This window comes from Aythya ferina, assembly GCF_964211825.1.
Source record: "Aythya ferina genome assembly, chromosome: 4".
Lineage (NCBI taxonomy): Eukaryota > Metazoa > Chordata > Aves > Anseriformes > Anatidae > Aythya > Aythya ferina.
The window spans coordinates 15,560,384-15,583,096 of record NC_140300.1 but is presented as its reverse complement, the minus strand read 5'-3'; the positions used below and the strand labels follow the sequence as shown (position 1 = coordinate 15,583,096).

At 41.5% G+C, this 22,713-nt stretch overlaps 2 protein-coding genes across 4 annotated transcripts in view; one reads left to right on the top strand and one right to left on the bottom strand.

Annotated features, from left to right (window-relative positions):
- C1QTNF7 (C1q and TNF related 7) overlaps nt 1-22,713 on the bottom strand; it is a 50,218-nt gene that overhangs the window by 12,391 nt on the left and 15,114 nt on the right. The window contains exons 1-2 of one of the 3 annotated variants that reach the window (XM_084517965.1): nt 21,266-21,533; nt 20,503-20,606 (exon numbers count right to left, since the gene is read on the bottom strand). The exons of 1 other annotated variant lie outside the window; for it this stretch is intronic. The gene's annotated coding sequence lies outside the window, so the exon portion shown is untranslated. Of the gene's footprint in view, nt 1-20,502; nt 20,607-21,265; nt 21,708-22,713 lie in introns of those variants that run through there. One more of the 3 variants, XM_084517963.1, reaches the window with a different exon arrangement.
- On the top strand, nt 3,819-7,302 carry LOC311436353 (uncharacterized protein). The gene is made up of 4 exons (XM_084518430.1): nt 3,819-5,004; nt 5,686-5,812; nt 6,024-6,098; nt 7,063-7,302. Exons 1-4 carry the CDS (start codon nt 4,889-4,891, stop codon nt 7,147-7,149), a joined length of 405 nt encoding a protein of 134 aa, XP_084374556.1. The 5' UTR covers nt 3,819-4,888; the 3' UTR covers nt 7,150-7,302.

The following is a 22,713-nucleotide window of genomic DNA, read 5'->3' as shown; positions in this document are numbered from 1 at the left end:
AGATACACAGCTGAAAAAATTCTTAATTTTATTTATTTATTTCTAACTTAAGTTCTTTCAGATGAATTCAGGAAGTTATTATCCCTCAGCCAGGACATAATTTGATCTTAATCAAGTGTGTGTATGCATGCATGTGTGTGCCCATGCACACATAGACTCATATACCTTTACACAGCCAAAGATGTTCTGATTCTCACTTAGCTTTTCTTCAAGGCCCTGGAGCATGGTGGATGCATTTTGTGTCAGGTCTATTATTAAAGTTTTTTTTGCTGTTTGACTTTGACTGATAGAGTTAATTTTCTTTAATACAGATCTATTCTCTGATGGCCTGAATTAACGATCTCCTTAGATTTGTTTCCAGCTGATAAACAGCAGTAAGCTGGCATGTAATAAGCTGTTTTGTTATTTTTATCGTTGTGATAGGTATCTTCACTGGGCATTGCAGAGAGTCCTATTTTGATATTTGCAATTTTGTTTTTTGCTTAAAATACACATTATGCCTTGAACAGGATAATTGCAGCTGAAAAGCCTCCTATGTTCAAACATTGTGTCTTTCCTGCTTAAAATTCCCACTTTCTTTCTGTGAGATGCTCTGATGTGTTATGAGGCTTTTGGCTTTCCTCATTCTCTGGGAAAGTTTAAATTCATGTACGTGTACATATGCACACACACATTGAAAAATTAAAAAATATGTTTTATAAACTTATCAGCTTGTGGGGGAAAATGTGGAAAAACTATTTGGAGACAATTTTATCGATGCTGCTTCTGTCTTATAGATTTATTTTTTTATTCTCCTTACTATATTAATACATGAAAGTAGGTTACTGTAGAAGTTCATAAGCTACTGCTCTTCCTTCTCCATAAAATTAATTGGTGTCCCAGTTTGTTCTCTTGGGGCAATTAAGAAGTCATCCATAACAGTCATTTCATTATGTCTCTCTTTTTTTTTGGCTTAATATTACATCTGAATGACTCTGCTAACTATGATCACAAGGCTGTTTAGCCCAGTCCTTTGCCCTCTGGCAGCATCCTGTAGCAGGCTCTTGTGCTTCTTCCCGAGGAGATGGGCAGCATATGGTCATACTTGCCCACGGGCTGTCTTCCTGTTTCTGGTATGTAGCAAAGGTCTTGTGAACTGGAGATATTTTCTGAATCTTTGTTTTCTGTCAGCCTTGCTGGACTCTTTTCCATAACCTTGGAACTGGTTTAAACTCTGGCTTTCCACATCAGTAAATTTGTTGGATTAATTATGGACAGAACATATTTGTCTCCTTTCAACCTTTTTGACTGTAGATGTTTTTAACGGATATTCTCGTTTGATTCCCCGTATTTCTTGCATTACAACAGACAGTGATTAATCTGCTCTTTAGTATGTTATCTCAGAGAAGCAGTAACTTTGGACTCCTTATAGTTGCCACAAATGTTTGTGCTGAATATTTTAAATGTACAATTCGAAATTCTATTGGTTATGTGGTCAGCTGAATTGTAAGAGTCATCTGCTCTTTTTCTCTGGTGTATTAGCACTAGTAAGCAAGATTTTGAAAGACATACAAATTCAGCAGGTCTAACATCTTCACTGCTTTCATGTTACGTTCTTGGATCTGCATAGACTCATTGTCTCTAACAAAGATGCAGAAGTGCAGCTGCAAAAGTGCAGCTGCCTGATACTGTGGTATCTGGTCTTGGCCAACAATGTGCAACATGGGACAGAATCTCCCTGCTGCAGTGATCGTCATTCTGCAGTACTTAAAAGCCAAGAAAAGTAGTAAAAAAAAACAAATATAATATTTTCCAGGAGACATCAGTGGTTCTTATAGGAAAAACACTTTGAATACATCAAAGCTTCATAAACTCTCATGGGTTTGCTACAGGCAGCTGAAAGAACAGTTCTCCAGATACCCTGTAAAATATTGCTTGTGCTGACACACTTCTAACACAATAATTGTGGTTTCTTAATACAGATGTGTCTTGTTATTATTCAAAGTGAAGTATGTTTATTTATCTGTTTTAACCACACAACGTCAAATTTTGCCAACCCGTGCTTTGCTGTTTTGCCAACCCTTTACTTTTGCTAGAAGTATCCAGCTGGACGTAGTGTTGTCACGGATGACCACATGTCCTCACAGACGGCATTGGTGAGGTTATGGGGTGATTTTGGTCACCATCCCCTGTCAGGGGAGCTCCTTTCAGGAGCCGGAATCTGTCCTGTTCCCAGCAGGCATATGGTAGAAAGACCCTTTTCTCCTTTGTCTCCAGGCTATTGGATGTGGATTCCCCTAGCTTTTCTCTTTAATAGCCAGACACTGAGGATGAAGGTGAGAAGGAAGGAGAGATGGAGCAGCACGAAAAGCCCCGCAGCTGTGAGCAGCTGTATGTCCCTCCAGATTGCCACTACGTCCTCATGGGATAGAGAGGAAGGGGCACAGGTCTGGAGAGCAGCAGAGAGCTGTCCCCAGGCAGACCGCACGTGTCAATGAAAAGGCTCATCCACCCTGAGTCATGCTGCAGCTGGCCAAATTGGAAGAGAGAAGTCATCAAATGGACATCTCAGATGTGGAGCTCTATTTTCCTGCCAGATATCTAGCCAAAGTAGACTATTTGTTCTACTGGACATTCAAGCCGTGTTGAGCCTAGATATCACAGCCTCTCTTTTTGATGTCTATCTGCAGCCCACAATAGGGATGCAATTGTCCAACAGTTGCAGAGGATGAGTCTGTTGGTAAGTCACAGGGTGTATGGCATAGCCCTCAGCCCCCACACACTGGCTCTGCCCTCTTGTTTGTGGACCTTTAAAGACTGATCCTGTCTTCTAGACCATGGAAATACAGATTCTGTGCAGGTGGTACCACTTGTGCAGAAGTAATCACAGCCAAGGCAACCTCCTCTCTAGAGACCCTTGCCTGCAGAGAGTGGGCAACAATGACTCACAGTGTATTAGAAAAAGTAGTGGTTTTGGAAAAAAAAATCCTTTAAGTGAAGAGATTTTGGAGTTTCATCTGCAAGAGAAATGGAGGTAGCCAGAGGTTGATACCAGTTACCATAAACGTACCATAAAATCTCTGCATAAAGGCAACCAAAATTGTTTGAAGTGCATCTGTTCCCTTCTGCTCATTGTTTCACCCATGCTGCAGCCTATCTGTATAAGATAAAGCAGCTACAGACATCAGGAGGTTTTCAAGCTCATGGTCTTCCCTCATTCTTCTGATTTACTTTCACCACAGGCAAAAACTTATAGACCTTTGACTCTCGTTTATAAATAGACAGCCTGGATAACATTAGCAAACATAAACAGTACTCTCCCTGAAAATCCTATTTTAAACACAGATTTGTAAAGACCAGTTTTATCTTTCCCATCTGTAACTAGTTAAAATTCCAATTGTTTTTCTTAAGAAGAATTTTAACAGTGGGTAGTAAGAATGAGGTGGAGTAAAAGCAATTTAAATTGTAAGGTTTTTTTATTAAAGGTTTAGAAAAATCTATTAGAGACCTGGGTTATCTGCAGCTTCCAAATGGTGCTGAAAAAATGATGGTGCTCTCAGTTGTCATAGATGACTTTTTTTCATTTAATCTGTATGATATGTTTTTCTAACATTTATGCAAAAACTTGCACTGGTTTATCTTCAAATAACATAGTCAAATAAATGCCAGATCCTCAGTGGATGCTTTAATTGATCTAGAATCAACCAATTTATTTTTATTTGGCGCAAGCTGGAATAAAGAGCTATAAAATTAAAGATATAGCCAGGCACTTGCAGAAATGCATGTACCCATTTAAAAGGTAACTATTTCTCTGCAGTCTGTTACTGCTGCTCCTTTGGGCTCCCTTTCTTGGTGGACCAGCCTCTTCCACAGGCTCTTTAGTCCATCTGGCTCTGCATTCAGTCAGACAGGGAGCATCTGCATGCTCTGTGGTTCCATGCTGTCTGGTAGGGGAACACGAGAGCCAGCTGGGTGAGATTGGGAAGATTCCCCACATGGTAAATGGCTGACCAGGGCATAATGCAGTACAAGCCATTCTTATGCTCACTGTGCCCTCTGAAATCAGCTGTTTCAGCTACAACACGGGGCTTTGCATTGCCACAGACACATGGTCCTTCCACTGTGCTTGTGGCCACCTTGACCAGGAGACCTCAGTGGGTGGCAGCTTCTTAAAGCACCTCATCAGGATTCACCAGACTTATCTGTCACAAGTTAGCGATGCTTGAGTAGCCGATACGTCCTCATTTCCTTCTGGCCACTTTGCAACATGGGCAGGTGATGACAATTTTCAGCCACTGCTGTTGTTTGCTAGGTGAATGGGAGCCAAAGCACTAAAAGTGTCCAGATGGGTGCTTGCACTGGTCTAATTAAATCAGTTTTGAAACATATCTTTAGGCTGTGGACAGATGTTCATTTTGTAGAAAGCCATGCCAGATGAAGATTACAAGCCAAGCCACTGGAGGTTATTGCCCTCACAAGTCTGCTGGCAGAGCCACCCCAGATCCTCCTGAGCTTCAGCAAGGTGCAGACGTGATCTCTCACCGCTCAGGTGGTGACAGCTGGGGGGTCACCGCCTCCTGCCCGCACCTGCCTTCTTGGCACAGCACCAGGCCTGCTGGGCACTCCAACGTCTTTCTCCCAGCCTGTTCCAGTCAAAAGTAACCAGTAGGCACTGGGAACAACAGATCTTCCATTTGCTCGGGTTTGTTGTGTCTGAAAAGGAGCGGGGAGCCCTGTCTGGCTGGGGAACGGGGATAGCACAGGGGGTGAATTTGGGTTGGCACAGCTGGATCCAGAGGAAGCCGTCCATCCAAGGCCCTCCTGCGCTGGGGTGGGAGCAGAAACCTGTCCTGCTGCCAAAGCCGTGAGGGGCCATCTGTGGGCCAGGAGCTCTGGAGAGTGGCAGGGGATGGTGCTGCCTGTGGTGCTTCAGCTGGACCTCTCTGAGGACATCTCCTCGCAGCTCTACCCGTGGAAAACACGTGCCCAACACATGGAACTGCTCTGGGCTGCTCACCCACCAAGGTATTGGCACGGGCTTGAGCTGGGGCTGCAGGGTTTGAAGAAGGAGTGGAAAAGGCTGTCCAACCCAAACAATGAAGCTTTTCTCTTGCCGAAGATGTTAAATCTTTACCAAATGTGTTAATGTGTGTACAGACAAAGCATGACACAATGTTGACTGAGTCTGGTGAGCTGCTGGCTGCAGTTGGCTGATACTATCTTAGCAGGCAGTATTGAACTTTTAATGTAACAGCAGGGTCAACTGTGAAAAATTACCATGCTTTTCATGTCTTAAGCCCTATCTGCATTAGAAACTATCATATCTTTTCTCATGACAATTCTCAGGTAAAATGTATCCGCTTAAAGACAACTTAACTGTTTTGCACATGCAGCTATGGGGCCATGACACAGCTGCTGAGCTGGTGCATTTCCAGCCACTCTAAATTTATAGCTTCTTCCCATTGTTCAACAGTTTGGATTATCATTAAGGAAGGCAGGTAATGATGCTTTCATTGAAAAGAAGGAAAAATATCACTACAGCTGATGGTGCTGTCTGTTTTTCTTTCGTTTTCCAAGCAAGTTTCTAATTAAATGCATGTATTGCAGTCCTACCGTAATTCCTTTGTTAGGGTGGTATTTCTTCTAATTGCACTTTTTGAGAACATGTTTATGCACAGCTATTGGTCTCTCCCTGTGTTTTTCCAGAAGGGAATCAAAAAAAAGGTTCACCCATTCCCTGAGGCCCTACCTTCATGTTGTTTGTGCTCACAGCCTGGCAGAGCAGCTGGTGCATAACGGAGCAGAACCTGCCACGGCCCTGAAAGGCTTTAAGGTACAGCTGGAGGAAATCATTAATTTGTGGGCCTGTCTGCAGAAAGCAAAGGTTTCTGTGTCTGTTCATTTCTCATGATGGTAAGAAGGCGATCTGAGTCACCTTGGTCATCTCCATTACCCAGGACACCCAGCCACGTCAATCGTCTCAGGAAATAAATGACTAATCTGCTGTGTATTAATGTGCTTTTATTTCTTGGTCGTTTCACCAGTCCCCACAGTTTCCTTCATGCTCTCCAGGCAGTGAAGAAAACATGTTCCCTGTTCCACGGAAACACAGCATTTATGTAAGTTGAGAACGCTCCTGAGAATATCCATCTACTTAAGCCTGTTTGCAGGTCACTTCTTACTGAAGCTTTCCAAAGTTTCAGCAGCCCTGCTTACAGCCATCCAAGTGAAAGACCAGCAACAGGAGCAGCAGAAGAAAGGGAAGTGTAAACAGCTTGGATGGGGACAGGGATCATCAGAGCAGAAACAAAATTGGCTGCAGTGCCTTTCCTGGGTCATACACTTGTTTTGAGCTTGGCATTTGATAGTCTCTGACCACCAGATGGCATAGAGAATGCTGTTACAGGCAGCAGCTTGCTGCTGAAGCATTACGAAGTGTCGGGTTCACACTAGTTAAAGTGGATTCTTACATTGCTTTTATGCAGAGGTATATTTTATTGTTTCTCTTAGATGTAAAAATGTATCAGTAGGACTCATCCTATTGAAGGGAAATCAATTTTCACAGCAAAATTCGGTTTCAAATAGCAGGTGCTGCTTAAAGAAACGCCTTTCTCAGGTGCAGAGAAAATATAGCCGAAGATGAGGGGAAGAGAGGTTGCGTTGCTAATTGGATTACAGGACCAGGCACTAAAATAAATCATCAGTTCTCATCTTGGTTCTGATAATGATTCTCCTTGTAGCTTTGGGCAAATCACATAATCCGCTTCATTTCTCTATTTCCGTATGAAGGGCAATGATTTCCTGCCTTGCAGTGGTGCCAGAGGAGTTAATACTCATAAAGCACAAATGGAGAGAAGAAAAATACTAATGACACCTGAAAGCTACTTGCAAGAAAGAGCTCTCCTGGTTTGTCTGTTCTGCACCACCCAGCTGTTGCTGTGCCAATGTGATAGCTATAACGAGACTATAGAGTATGGAGAAATGCAAAGCATACTGAAAGAAATATTACTGAGTGCTACTCAAAAGAAGAGATACTACTGACAGCACTGGATTAACATTTTTTTGTTGTTGTTGTGTTTTCAGTGTAATATGTTACGGAAATCTCATGGTGAGTGGAAACAGCCTGCCTGCTGTTCTCCCAAACCCTTCCGAGCTGAAGAAACAGCCTGATGCCTGGCGGCTTGCACTGCTCTCTGATTTACACCCATGCTCCAGCTTCCCTGCCTCTGGTTGAATTGAACATTCAAGTTCAAACCCCAAACTTCGGTGCAGTCCCTGGTTCAGTTGCTTATTCATGATTAAAACTGTGAGTTATTCAGAGAACTTCGCAGCTGCTGTGGAAGGTAATGTTGCTTGTACATCCTCAGGAATCAAGCTTGATGATTTTACCGCTGAAATATGTGATCTGATTATAGCGGCTTGTGATATTGCCAGATCATAAACCTGTGCACTTCTGAACGGCCTTAGGAGATAAATTAAAAAGGTAGGGAACCCACTCTAAATTACCAGTGACTAGGAAAATCTCACAACAGCAGTTTGTATTACTGCTGTGGTCATGAGATGACGTATTTCTTTTTTATTCTTATCTTTATTGAGTGTAGCGGATGCGAATACCCTAAGAAGAGCCAAAGGGTTTTACAGGTATATCTGGAAATTTTCATCATTTGGAAAGAAAGGATTTACAGGTTCAGATAAGGACAGTACTGAAAAAAGAGAATTTGGCATGATGTCCCTGTGAAAAAAATACCGCAACAATGAACAATGATATTCAAGCATGCTTTATATGCTGATCTCACTGCCAATGAAAAGAGACTGACTGTATGTCTTCCCATAATCACTGAGGGTATTTATGGCATAAATGTAATTTCTGGTTTATCTGAAACTGAGTTTTATCAGCTGTCCTTTAGCAAACTGAAGAATCAGACTGTGAATGAGAGAGACATGAAAACTGTCAGACCAAAACGTACCCAGCAAAACAAATGGTTACTGATTGACCTTGAAGAAAACTGAGAAAAACAATTTTAATAACAAAAATAAGATACTGAAGTGCCATAACTGCAGTGCCAAAATGATTTCCAACTACTCACAAGAATATCAGCTTTGTTTTTCCAGCGATAAATTTAGTTTTTCCGCTTGTCCCCATTGCACATTTTAGCGATGATGTTGGAAATCTTTCAATTTCCATTTAAGATTTTTAAAAGCAAATAAAGTTATCTTGGCAGCCTCGGGGAGAGCTAATGCAGCAGATAGAAGATGTGCAGAAAATAGTTTATACAAAGGTTGAGTTCAGGCTCAACCCAGAGCCCATGCCACTCTCGCTGAAGCCACAGCACAGCCAAACGGCAAGAAGCACTGCGCAGCCTCAGGGGCATCCAGAGGTCCTTCACATGGACCAGAAATGCAATGAGATATGGCTTGTTTCCTTCTTCTACAACAGCTGTGGTATGCTCAGTCTCATGGGCTGTGTTGCACTACCCTGCATCGAGGAGAGACCATATGACAAAGCCCATCCCCTGTAGGGATGTGCCTGCTGTGTGCGTGCTGGACGAGCAGACCCAGTGCATGCTGCAAACCTGGCACACCCAAGCAACATGATCCCTGCTTTACTCATACACTGGGAGATTTCTAGGAGGGCTGGAGAAGGCCCTTTGGTCTTCAGCATGGGTGTGACAGGATAGAGAAGATGGAGCATGAAGAAGGGGCCAAGCAAGAAGGAGCACACGTGATCCCTCCAGCAGCCGGCCATGAGCCAGCCTAATTCATGTGTGCTGCTGTTGAGTTATCCCTAGTGCTGAATAAGCTGCGATGGAAAAATCTCTCTTAGATTCTTGTTTTGGATGCTAGCATCATGATCCTTTGGGACCCATGACATGTCCTTCCCTCATAGCCAACACTTGCACAAGTTCACGAAGTGGGTGCAGCACTCTCCTCCTGCCGAGAGAGGCAGTTACCTATAATGGCGACCTGCAGAAATTGCTCTGTGATCCTAAAAAGAATACCTTTCATATGTGAAATACAATAGCGTGCAGAGCAGTGGTACTAACTTTAAACCTTTAGCATCATTTTGTTCTAAATAATTAGTCTTCTGATGCTGTTTTTTCTAGATACTGGAATCTTGATATGTTGTTACGCCTCTGAATGGATCAACATGGACCTCATTAAGGCTATAATAAAGCAATAGCAAATTAGAGAAGATTTTATTATAAAAAAAAAAAATCAATGAGACTGAAAGTTGGAGAATTAAATGAAAAGGAAGAAAAACACCGTAAAGAAGTACAAGCATTTGAAAAATATCTAATAGACTCAAGAGATTCCTTTCTTGTTTCTACTTGGAGAATGTATTTATTTTCCCCATGTAGAACATGCACAATACCTTATTTAGTAATATTTCAAGAAGCTTTTTTAGCATCTGGCGTTGGACATAATTTTTGCAATGCTCTGGCAACATGTGAACACTGTAAAGCTAACACATTAGTTTGCCACTGAGATGGAAATAAATGGAGAAGGCTGAAGAAATTTTCAGTGCAGGGGGCAGCTCCTGTTACCTCCAGCTCCAGAGATGGTTCCTGCTCTGGACTCATTCTCCTGCTTTCTGCTCCTCTGGCTGAAACTATGGGCTTTTGGACCTCCTTATTTTTATTTTTATTTTATTTTATTTTATTTTTTATTTTTGGTCAAAGCATTGCCAAATTCAAGTATTCACTTGAATTTATAATATCCAGTAATGTGCTGCAACACATCAATATGTGAATAGTGATGTGAATTGAGTCAGGTATGTGTGCTCTGTTTTTACACCAGGTATAAGCAGAGGAGCTGACCTCGATCAGGCATACAGTATTTTCTGAAGCATGTTTAATGGCACAAGTAGAACTGGGGACAGCCTAATATCAGACCTAGAACATTTTTCAATTTGAGTTTGCTACAAAGGCTGTTATGCAACTGATCTTTAAGTAACACTGTTTTCATTATCAGTTGTTAAATACCACACTGAATGGCACTGGCAAGTTCAATGTAGAGGGCAAATAATTATTACCGTCATTTCTTATAACAGGCTAGAATTTTGTGGACACCCTTTTTGTTAAGGAGATAAAATAATTTTTGTTTCGTGATATCATTCCTGGATATTATAAATGCTTTTTATTTCACAATCTAAGTGAAGATCTACTACATTTCAAAATGTAGTGCATTATGGAGGTAAAAAGACAAGACAAAGAAACATAAGCTGACAACCTCTTACTGTAACCAGTATATTGAGAAGTGCCAAATACTTCCCCAAGTTCCCTGAAGACTTTGCAATTGCTGTTTGGTTTTACGGCCAAGGTGCTCAGAGACTATGGCGATAATAGCATAAGATAAAAGAGGGAGGATGGAAGTCATGAAGGAAGGAAATGCATTTTAGATAATCCTCAGAAAATTACATTATTATTATTGGACTCTTAATAAGCATTCAGATAAGTTTTAACATGCTGCATGTGCTGCCTATGTCCGCAGGGATGTAGAGTAAAATTAGTGGGCTAAATTATGTTCTCATTGGCACTGGTGTAAATCCAGAGTAAGCCATCTGACTACATTGGTTAATTCCAGTTTTCCAGTGAGTAACCAAACAGAAATTAGTCTGATGTTCCTGGATGCTCTCTTCCACTCTCATATACAGAAAATACTAATAAATAAATCAATGAGAACATTCTGCTGATTGTGTGCTCTCCACTTGTCAACAGCATGAAAAATAGCAGTGCCATGATTTTTTCCATCTGCCTTCTTGGTAGACCATCTCTCAGTATGGGAATACAGGAATTACTAAGTACAACCAACCTCAAGTAGCTCGTATGCTAAGAAAAATCAAACACAAAGGCAGTACTGAAGATTGAGAGGGAATCCCAGGTGTGACAGCAGAGAGAGGAAGGAGTGAGGGAGAACAGAGAGGAGCCAGGAAGAGTAGGTGAAAAAAGCCAAGAGTAAGGGAAAACATTTTGACAGTTTGAGTATCTGATTATCTGACCATAGTCAGCTGGAAAATGAGGAGGGTGATACAGAGTGATGCAAAATGAGCTGGTTTTGACATGAAAAGCTGGACAGGGCCATCTGATAGCACATGCTCCCAACCCCAGCAGGGGCAGGGGTCTCTACCCCATCCACTCTCCCTCTCTGCTGCCTGGCTGGTGTCACCCGTCTCGGCTGGAGCTCTGCAAGGCAGGGGCAGGGGCTGAGCCTGCCCAGTTGCTGTCATTGTGTGACCGCCGTGGCCAGCTCAAGCTGTGATTGCAGACTCCGTGTATAAATCTTTTAAACAAAACTCCGACCAGAGGCCTCCGAGCGCTGGGAACTGGGGTAAACAAAGGTTTCCATGCCAGAAGCAGGAACTATTATTATTACTGTTCAAAAATGCAAAGGCCAAGTCCTCTCCTGGCCAATAGGGGAAAAAAAAAAAAAAAAACAACACAAAAAAACAAACACAACAGAGCTGCTGTCTGCCTGGGGAGGGCTCTCGTCCAGCTCGCACCTTGCTGTGCTTTAGTCTGACACTGCATGTTGAGTGAACTGGCTGGAAATAACTAAACCATCCTACCCAGCCAACTAAACACCCATTTGATGTACAGGCTGTTCTTTCATCTTATTTCCCAGCACTTGGTCTCTGTGGGACTGTTTCACTACAGCCCTGCCGTGTAAGTGGACGTTCAGAGGTTCCTGGGACCATGGTGAGTAGGACACACAGGAAGGAAAGCATTTTGCCCTCAATCTTTAAAAATGGATGCTATAGCACTGGCCAGAGATGAATCAAGGCCTCTGGAAATAGTGTGGCCAAGTGGCTTGCAGGGAGATGTGGACCTTTGTAACTTCCTTACCACAGACCTGTTCCACCTTTGGCAGCAATCCAGCAAAGGAAAGGTGCTCTTAGAGCCCAGCCCCGATAGAAGGGCTTTGCATTCCTAAAGGACTGAATCCAAAAGCAGAGCATAAACCCCATAGGCAACACGCCTTGTGAGAGGTTTATTTTTACTGTGTGAATTCAAGTGCTGGAATGTCCTGTACTTATTCCAGGAGGGTTAACGCTTTCGTGCCTCACAGCCTGCCCAGGAGGGACACTCAAAGCCCTGGGCATGGGCTGTTAACCTCATTTTCCTTATACCTCAATGACCAAAACAGCCGTGCTCTCCCTGACTTTCTCAGATCACTGTTCTGGGGTCTTCTTGAATTATTGCACATTTTATTTCTCCTCTCCCCTTCCTTGTCCGCTTGTGTTCCAGGAAACATTCGCAAATGCCAGCCAACGGAGCAGTTTAATCTTTTCTCTCTAGTGGCAGTTTGTCTGGCATATGTCTGAAAGGGGCATGTAAGGGATGCACAGTGAAATTACTATTATATGGCATAGTTGCTAATCTAAGATGTGCCATCTTCGTGAACCCAGCTCCCAGGTTTAAAAGCAATGCCAGGCTGAAGGCGTTACTTCAGCAAGTGAAGATCCTTCACTGCTCGTTCCAGGATGCAGCTGGAAACAATGCATAAAGGAAGATGTTCTGTCATTTTGTAAGGGAAAATCCTCTCCCAGCTGGTGGCACAGGCAAGGGTGGATTATGAGAGCAGCCAGGCTGGCAGAGGTCTGGGATCCACCACGGCAGAGACCCACTGCCACCCAGCTAATGGGACCAACTGAGCTCCCTGGCCTGTTGCTGATAGGCATGTGTGAGCCTATTGTGTTCACAGGGTTTTTGTTGCTGTCTATTATTTTGTTGTTATTTTTACTTGAGGACACATTGCCTTGTGAGGCCTTAACAGCACAGACACCTTTTTAAAGCTTTTAAAAGATGGTAGGATATATGCTTTGGATCATGTTTTGTTTCATCCTGGGATTTCTTATGTTCCTTTCTGATGGAAAAACTACACAGGCCACTACTGGAAAGCTCCTTAAGTGATATGACTTTTCCAAGGTCTGCTGTCACATCATTTAGTTGGCTTTCTGTTTTCTCCAGTCAACGTCACTTTGGCAAATGAGCAGACTTAGAGAGCCCCGGTGCCATGTAGATTTCCACAATGTGTTTCCATCCCATAAGGAATTCTCTTCTCCAAAATGTTCCAGTTCTTTTTTTGTAATGATTTTTGCATCTCCAGGCTGGGCAGGTACTTAGCATGACTTCTATTTGAAGAGACAAGGCAGGTAAAAGGCAGAAGAGAAGAAGCATTTGTTCAGAAAGTGAGGCACAGTCCAAAACAGCTTGCTCCGGGGCTCAGAGGAGCTTTCCAGCAGATGAGAGGCTTGAACCCAGGTACCTGCCCTGCAGCTTTACTGTAAAACACCTCCCTCATCCAAAGAAGCAATAAAGCGCTACAACTGTGAACTCATCATAACCTCATTTTAATGTCTGAAAAGATGACTTCTAAAGGAAAAAAGAAAAAAAAAAGCATAAATGTCTTCTTCAACCACTCATTACCCATGGACTCTGTTCCCTTCTCATATGTTAGTGAGAATTAATTTCTGCAGTTCTAATGAGAGCCCATTACTTGATGGCATAACCCCATCTCAGACACCACCACTGATCTACACCAAGTGCAGAAAATTTATTCATTAGATTTATCCCATGTTTATTAACAGCTCAGCTCGGAAAAAGAGTCAGTGACAAAAACCATCTGGAATAAACATAATGGAATACAAACAATGTAATATATTCCATCGCTCCAGCCTAATTACACTGTTTGGTGCAAATACTATCAATCCAAGTGACAATTTACAAGCCGAACACTTATTAAAAGGAAAAATGAACTGTGCTGGGAAGCACAAATCAAAGTAACTAATCAACACAGACAACACATTCGTGGGATTTAAGAGGCAAGGTATGGTAGTCTTTTATTCCTCCTTGTTTTCAATTTGGGAGACCTGCTGTGATGTTGCAGTACATTATGCATTATGTCTACTTATGCAACACTGGAGACAAGCATGTGTCTGGCTGTTGTCTTATTTTTCAATGGCTATGGCCTTCAACTTTTAAGTTGAAACACTTTCCTTGCCCTATCATGTAAGCTAGGAACAAGGTACACTGTCCTGTTGCACAGGTTTTCTTTTACAGTGCCTTCATCATTTAGGATAGAGCAAAAGGCTGGAATTCAGGAAAAAATTAGAAAAGGTTGGAATTAGCTACAAGTGATGCCAATTTGATCTAAAACATGTTCTTATTGAGTGAATTGGTTCAATAAGGGAAAAAGGAAAAAGATCTCTCCCTCCCATGCAAGCATCTGAACAACACATGGCTGCTGTCCATGATCTGTTTCAGCTTGGAAGCTGGAACTGGAATCATTAGATGCATCTGGTGTCCCCAGGGAAGCCAGAGAAAACACTGGCAGCAGTGAAGAAAAGATGGTAGAAGCCATGTGAAGCAGAAATTAGACAACCAGCCTGTCTGCATTAGAGTGTGAACTTTAAGAGCTGCTTTAGGCACCTGCATGAAAGCTGAGCCCTCAAAGACAGTGAAGTGACACAAAGCTACAACATATAACACCCTGTCAGTTTAGGGAAAATATATCCACAGTCCGGAGAATACCACCTAAGCTAACATTACAGTGAAATCAATACGAACAAATACGCACACAGCCCTGACCACATAAATGTAGTCATAACTTCCATAATTGTTAGCAAAATACTACTTACATAAACCTACACTGAAAAAATCCCTGTTAGCGCTTAGGTACTAGAGGAGTGTTTTTTTTTTTTTTTTTTTTTTTTTTTTAACTCATTCTATGGGGAAAACAGTGAGAAAATGTTACGCTGAGTGGGCCACAGATGTCAAAATACCCTGCTTCATCTGCAACTGGGAGAGCACCAGTCACCACCACCCCATGCGCAGAAGTGTCTCTCCAGACCTTCACCTTCCTTCCCTGCCCACGAGACAAAATGGAGCCAGGGTCCCTTCGCATTTTGCAAAGGGCCATTTAGCTCAAAAACATTCTGTCATGGGATTGTCTTGAAAACAATGCTCATCTCGTGAAAACAAAAGCATTTTATATTTCCCCTTCAATTGATTTATTCTGGGACAGGATCTCCTGCTCTGTATCAGGGTCTGGTACTGTTGAACATAGGTCTATGCTCAACCAGCAGTCTGATAATAAGCCAGCTTTTGTCATATCTCATGTACATGAAAAATGTCCAAAGCTGTTTCTCCACCTGCTGTTTTCAGAGAAAAATAATGTGTGACATCCATTTCTCCTTGAAGAGTTGACATCATAGATGCGGCCACAATGGGATAGTTCTTCATTTAAGAGGCAAGGTGCAATGTTAGATAAATACACTCCTGAGAATTTTTGAAATTTCAGTGATTCATAAAAGCCAAAGATTTTATTGCCAGCTAACTGTGGATCCATCTCTCCAGAGCCTTCCTGCACCATCTGTATTAGCATGCAAATCGAGGTGACATAGCTGTTGCTAACTAATTTCAAGTGTGACATTCACAGCGTAGATAGACTATTGGGATGGTCTTTGGCAACACCTTCATCCAGCCACCTCTGCACGCTCTCTGACTGATGGCATCATTCCCTTCCACAGGGAAGACGAACATGAAGACTTTTTCTCACATGCTGACTTTTTTTTTTTTTTTTTTTTTTTTTTTTTTTTGTGTGTGTGTGTGTGTGTGTGTGTGTTTTCTTTCTTTTTTTTTCTTCTTCTCCCTCCCACCCCCTTTTATTTCCCTGATTCCCACCTGGGCTATGATATTTTCAGTAATGTTCAAAAGCATATATAAATAAAAGAAGAATATTCCCCATTTGCAAATTACAGAAATACAGTAGTATGCTGTCAATAATTATAATGATAAAATACCTTAATTTTCAGTTCATATGGATTTTTACCCTCTTGTTCTGCAACCTTTGGTGCTCACTTTTACTAGGGAATCTGAACAGTTTCCTTTCTAAACAAGGAATGGCCACAGAAACAGAGGATTTTCTTTAAGGAGCAGAACATAGGAGACATGATAGGGTCAACACAATATGCTTGCTTAATGTCTAAATCTTTAGTCTTGTAACTGGGAATTATTCTACCCTTTGGGGATGCTCAGACACTTGTGTTTTGGCTCTCTTGAATCTTGAAAGTTTTATGTAAACCTCCAGGATTCCCTAGTCTTGATTTTTTCCTCCGAGAAAGGAGACTCAGGGTACATGCTAATGCTGCTTTGCAGGTAGGTGGGCACTGAGGTAGAATAGAATAATTAAGGTTGGAAAAGACCTCCAAGATCATCTGATCCAACCATCCCCCTACCACCAATGTCACCCACTGAACCATGTCCATAAGCACCATGTGCAACCCGTAGTGATCAGGGTGTGCTGGCAGAGTCCTTGGTGTTGTAATAACGTGATGCTGAACCTGGTTCCCCGTTGTCACAAAAAATCCAAGCCAGTCGCAACCCTTTCTTGTGACTCTCTGTACTGTCATCTTTTCCCAAACATCAACCAATTGCCTTCTGTGCTGCCACAACTCTGAACTAATGATAACTGTCAAAGTCAATCTGTGGTGAATACTGATTCTTTTTCTATCAAGGGCCTTGGAGGGACAAGTTAGCTGAGGGAGTAAGCTATCTTAGGGAACTATCTATCAACAGCCCATCAAGGCAGAAACTACTTGCTGCAGCATCAGCTGATAAGCCAAAAGGGAGATGAAGTTCACAGAAAGAATTATTTTAATTACTGTGTAGTCTGCTTCACTGATATTTTAGAAAAAGCTGGAGGCAGATGTTACGTGAATGTAATTGGAGATTTCAGGAAACATCCTAAAAGCCACAGAGGAAATGTTAAAAATATAACGGAAGTAATTCCCTCTGGAATATAAGCCCAGGCAATTTCCCCCCCTCCCCATAACTACATTTAAGATATCAAGATATCTTAAGATATTTCAGATATGTTGCTAAGTTGACTGAGCTTCAGAAATTGGCAGTCACTCAAAGACAGGCTGCGTTAGCTATCAGTCGTTTTGATAACCTAGGGATGACAGTACCTATTCCAGCAGGCTGATTTTCCTACAGGCACAAAGGCCATGAAGCCACTGCAACCCTCTGTTGCTGTGGCTTGCTTTGAGCAGCCTCCAGACCAGCCTTCCATCTGCAAACTGTGATGCCCCAGCTGCCAAGAGCTTCTTGTAGAACAACAGTACTGGTAACTCTGGGCTCTCCATCTGGATGTTTTGCTCCTTTTGGTGTCTGCTTTCATGACTGTCTTGTTTGACATTTAGGTTGGGAGCTTTCTGGCTGTCTTGGAGGACTTGTTTCTGTTTCTGACCCTATGGAAAGACTATAGGCACACAGCAGCAAGGCACGGCAACAAAAGTTGTTCTCATTACCTCTTCACAGAGAATCTATTTATTTGTGGGTGACCATGAATGGATGCATATTTCCATAATTCAGGGAAAGTACCTTATCTTTTCTGCATCTTCACAGACTTCCGGGATGATCTCAGTTTAACAGCCATTGAATCTTGCCTCAGTACTAATGTCTGTAAACCCAAAAGGTGGCATTCAGACAAATACATGTGTACTAAGGTGCTGTACCAGACTCAGACAGTGAGAGAGAGATCCCGAGAGAGATACAAGAGAAGTCTGGTACACATCAAAATGCAGTATCTTCATATCATTAATTTAGGAGAGCCTCCCTCTGAGCTATATTGCTGTAAGGTAGCAGAGCACTGTCTGGCATTTTCAAGATATTTGAGTGTTTGCAGCCTATAAACAATTAGAATTGTTAAAAAGAAAGCCCATCAATCAGCAGTTTTCACAACTCCTCATTTGTATGTAGATTTCTAACCTCATATCATCAAGTAATAGTTATCAAGGCTATGGAATAGAACTCTTCATTGTTTTCCCTATTTTATTTTTATTTTTTAAGCCCGCAGTAATGGATACTGAAGAGATCTTAACAGTTTCGAATTGGAATGAAGGGAACTGCTGTCTTTGATTAAACTGTTGGTTCTGTTAGTCCAGTGTTGTCTTGGGTAATGACCAGTGCCACCAACTTAGCAGACAGCATCTGGATGAGGCAACCAGCAAGAAAAGCACAGCTAGTCAAGGCAGTAATGAAAATAGCTGTTAGCCTTGAGCAACAAACTGCAGGGGTTAGCAACCTGCACCTGTTGCTTACAAGTGGGCATACTTTGCTTATACATGTAAATGCATAGATGCTGCTCGAGTCCAAACCCTGGGCAGTTGGGACCACGAACTATGCTAGGGCATGGCGTCCCCACCAGGCCCTTTCTCCATCCCAAGACCTTTTTTCTCCAGTAAGGCTGAACTCCAGCCTCAGTACTGTAGAGCAATGAGGATGACCCGAGGTGTGTAAAGGGAAAAAATGTGTATTCTGGGACAGCCTGTCACTAGGGGTTTTACTACATGCTGGAGAAGTGAAAAAGAAGGTTCCCAGAGGGAGTGGAGAGACAGAGCATATCCTGCATCAACACGGAGCCCTTCTAGCACCCCTCCAGTACCATGAACCATCCAACAGCCCTGTTCTTTCTCAAATATGGAAGTAAAAACTCCAAAGATTGCTTGAAATGAGGCATTTCTCTTCTTTCAGGTCAGGCTGGTGCCTTCTGTACACACTAACTTGATGAAATAACATATCTTGTGCCATTATAATTAATAAAGCCTTTGATAAACTATGCAATAATCCATCCTTAAGATCAACTAATTCAAATTTAAACAGTGTTCTCACATGTCACAGGCTGCCTTAAGAGATTTCTTTGGAAAACAAACTGTTCAAATCTGAAAGTTAGGTGGAGAGGGAAAAAAGAACCATATATTTTTAGAGACATAAATGAATATCCAATAGCAAAATATTTGGATTAAATCAGTTTATCTGTCTTCTTTTTCTTGAAAGAAAATGAAAGTTATGTTCTTATTTAAGATTAATTCTTTCAATTTGTATTACCAAATTTATTCCTGGTCTAAGATCTTATGCTCTTAGACTCCCTACACATCAAATTTCATACCTCTTGAAAAATGAAATTTTAGTATAAGAAAGATTAAAAGATTTCTTCTCCGTTATTTTCATAGGCACTGCATTATTTCCTCTGGGAAATTTCACAAGAGGAAGATTTCAGCCTGCTCACAGTATACATTAAAGCAAGAACGCAATTCACAACCAGGGCAGCTCCTTCAACTCTTCTTGTTGCTCGTTTACTTTGACTGAGCTCACATCAGACTGGTGTATTTCACAGTTGGTTTGTAACTTGAAAACACGAGCTGAGTAATAGGGTGAGAATATCTCCCAACAAAAAATTCTGAAGAACATGTGGTTTATTGGTTTGCAAGCGAGGAAGTGACATCAAGCATCCAGACATGGATACTTTTCATTTAATGCATCAGTTCTGCATAGTTAGAGAGAGTACATTCCTCCCCATAAAACATACACAACAAAGTACTTAAAGATGTTCAAATTCAAAGCCATAACCATCTGCTTATCGCAAACATCTGTTGCTTCAAAGCAAAGGACTATATGAAAGGTTCAGAAAGCTTTAGAGCTAAAAAGATGCGTTTGCCAAGAGACTAATGGAACACATGAATATACATAAATTCCAAAAATATAACAAACTGCTATTTTCTCCCTGGAGTGCGGTTACACCAGCTAGTTATGTGAGAGTTGAGTTGCAAAGAAAATGAAAGAGTTGCCTCAGATCTCAATTACATTTTTTGTCACTCTCCAAACACTCTTGAAAAGCAACATCTCCCTCCTCCATCAGCAGAGGTGTCTGGCTTTCACACTGAACCCCGCGTCTTTGAGGAACTCCTGCCAGTGCACCTTCCAAACATGACTGTTTCCAGCCTGCAGCCTTCTCTCTGCGGAGCCTTTCCCCGTTTGCACTCAGGGAGGTGGCAGCCCTATTTCTCTGGGAGCAGCTCCACAGCGCTGCGTGTGTATTAATCTCCTCGCTATTTCAGCATCCAGGTCTGACTGCCTGGCTGAAGTCCAGGGGAGTCTTCCCTTTGCATCTCCCTTGATGCTGAGTGCCACTTTCCCCATGTGGCCCTTCCATTTCTGTGAAAACTAAGGTCAGCTGGAGGGCTGGGAGCAGCAGCAAGCTCTTTGGGACAGCGACTGTGCTCCTCTGAGCACCTGGGGTGATTATGGTGGCATATCTGCAATAAATAAAGTTGATATTGCCCTGTGGGTTTGTGCCTTCTGTGAGGGTTTGTGTGCAGAGTTGTGTGGGTCTGGAGGGAATTACCTGCTACAAGCTACTGGGAGCTAGGAAAAAGTATGAACCAAATAGCAGATGCAATGTCAGAGGGCTAAGGTACTTTTGGAAGGGCCACAAGGAATGTGAGGGGCTAGGAGCTCTCTGAGCAGAAGGATAGTGGGAGCCCTGAGTACATGCAGGTGGACCCATTACATTTCTCACTCAGGATAATACCAGCTGTACCCTGGCCAGTGGAGCTAATCAATCTTTCTTGGCACAAAATCCAGTTTTCTTTCACTTAACACACCACCAGCAAGTGGGCAGCCATCAAAGGGGCAGGGACTAAAAGCCACAGACTACAAGAGAAATCTGGGATTTCATTACCTGTCTCTTCTGATGCCAATGCATACATGAACTGAATAGAGAACAAGGAAATACTTCATGATCTTAAATCACACAGTGAAGATCAGGGAAAGTTGATCCATCCCCTGCAGTAAAATCCAAACAATCATACATAAAATGATTCACTTAAATATCAGCAATTTTTATAATTTTTATAAATTTTTATAAATGCATTTTTATAAAACAATTAAAATATTTCTAGTATCAGTTAATGTTCCCACTAACCATCACATAATCTGTGACCTCTTAAGCCTCACAGGAGAGGATATAAAGTCCCACAAGACCACAAGCTTGCCATGGGGGTTACACACCACGTTTGGGTTTACTGACGCTGCTTCATAAACTAGCATTGTGCTCATTGATTTCCTTTGCACAGGTTTTGCATTTTGCTGCCAGCTTCCCATTGTTCTTGAAATAACTGTGACAAGAACTGTAAAAAAACAGACTGTTTTCCATGCTGATCATAAACGGAGAACAGCAATTGTCAGTGATCATAAAAGCAAGCACAGCCTGCCCGAGCCACATACAGATCCTGCTTCTCACTCTACTCAGAGCAAAACATTTCTAGAAAGATAAGTTAGTAATTTATTGTGCCTGCATGCATGCATTATTCAGAAGAACACGGCAAGATAAAACAACACTACTAGTATAAGGAAACTCAGCTGAAGTTCAGATCATCTAAGAGTTTTTATGAGGCAAGAGACTACATAAAGTTTGCTTCTGCAAAGTAAAGCCCTTTACTTACATGACTTGCAAGAGCTTCCAGCAGCTGGAGTCTGAATTACAGTGCATGCAGATATTGTGCTCTGCAGAAAGCCCCCTAACTTCGGCACTGGACACAACACTGGTGCTTCTTATTGATAAATAGTTTCCTGATTTTTCCTTTAAAAATATTCTCCAATACTTTTGTATCAGTGGTGCACACTGACAGTAGACTGCAAAGCAGAAAGCCTTTCTGTTGTTACTGAAGAAAAAGTTCCCTCTCAGCTGAATCCAAAGGGGAAAAAAAAAAAAGGAGTCCTTGACCTCAACAACTAGAATAAATCTACTATATCTGTTGGCTCTTTTCTGAATGCATACTTGAGCAGTAACATAAGAGCGAACAATCTGAGTGCAGAACTGTGGCATGTCATGTTATATACCGGTAGGGTGTGTGAACAATGCGTCTAGCAGAGGCACAGCAAAATGAAAACACAACGCATGTTTTCAGCTTTTATTTTGCTCACATCTTTTAAAAATAAAAGAAGGATGACAGGCTTTTCTATTTCTTTTCACAACTCCCAAGTGGCAGCACTTTCAGTTCTGTCCCTTCCACTTAGGTTCATTGCATTCCAAATTAGGTTATTGCTGACTTTCTATTTCAAACCTTGATTTTCTGAGAATCTCTGTATCTCAGCCAGAAAATATAACCCAAAATAAAGTTTATAATTTACGACATCATAAGTGCACTGAATTGTTTGAAAGAAAAGTGAGCTTTTTTTTTTTTTTTCAGATTTTTTTCTCCTTTGAAAGATCTGTTTACTTCATTTTTTTTCTCCCTTTCGTTCATTCGACTTAAAATGATTGAACTTCATAAAGTAACAAGCATAACTTTTTGAACAAGTTCTCAGTAAAACAAATAGATGAATAAGAAAAGATAATGATGTAGCTTAAAAGAGGCAAATGCAAGGCTTCAGCTAAAAAGTGTCACCCTGTTCCATTGTAAAATTATATTTACAAAAATAAAGACATTATTTTAAACATAGTCATTCAATTCCCAGACAATGAGGACAGACGTTCTATGGAGAGGATGAAAAAAACAGTGTTTTAGGCATAATAAAAGGAGTTGCAAAAAGATAAGAAGGGAAGAAAATCTATGTCCTCATCTATTCTGTTGTATTCTGTTGCAAATGAGGGAAAAAAAGAAACAAACTTGTAGTCTAAAATAAAACTTCAAGATATTGTAAATGCCAAATTCCTGTTTTTATGAAATGTAAGGATAATAAATGATCTCAAAACTTTTAATTTGCATTTCTTGCTTAAGACAAAGATTTTGAATGAAAAATGACTTTTTTTTTTTTTTCTAGTGTGTCATGCTTTTTATATGTCCGTGGACTAGAGGAACCCCCTACACATCTTAAATTAGTGTTATAAAGGTTTTTCTTGAACCTCAGATGTGGGTTGGACTTTTGTTGTTGGTGGTGATTTTTTTTT

Coding starts and splice junctions, on each gene's coding strand:
- LOC311436353 (XM_084518430.1), top strand. CDS start 4,889: ATGGTGCTGCCTGTGGTGCTTCAGCTGGACCTCTCTGAGGACATCTCC. Junction 5,813..6,023: donor CGGCCCTGAAAGGCTTTAAG/GTACAGCTGGAG, acceptor TCGTTTCACCAG/TCCCCACAGTTTCCTTCATG. Junction 6,099..7,062: donor CACGGAAACACAGCATTTAT/GTAAGTTGAGAA, acceptor TTGTGTTTTCAG/TGTAATATGTTACGGAAATC.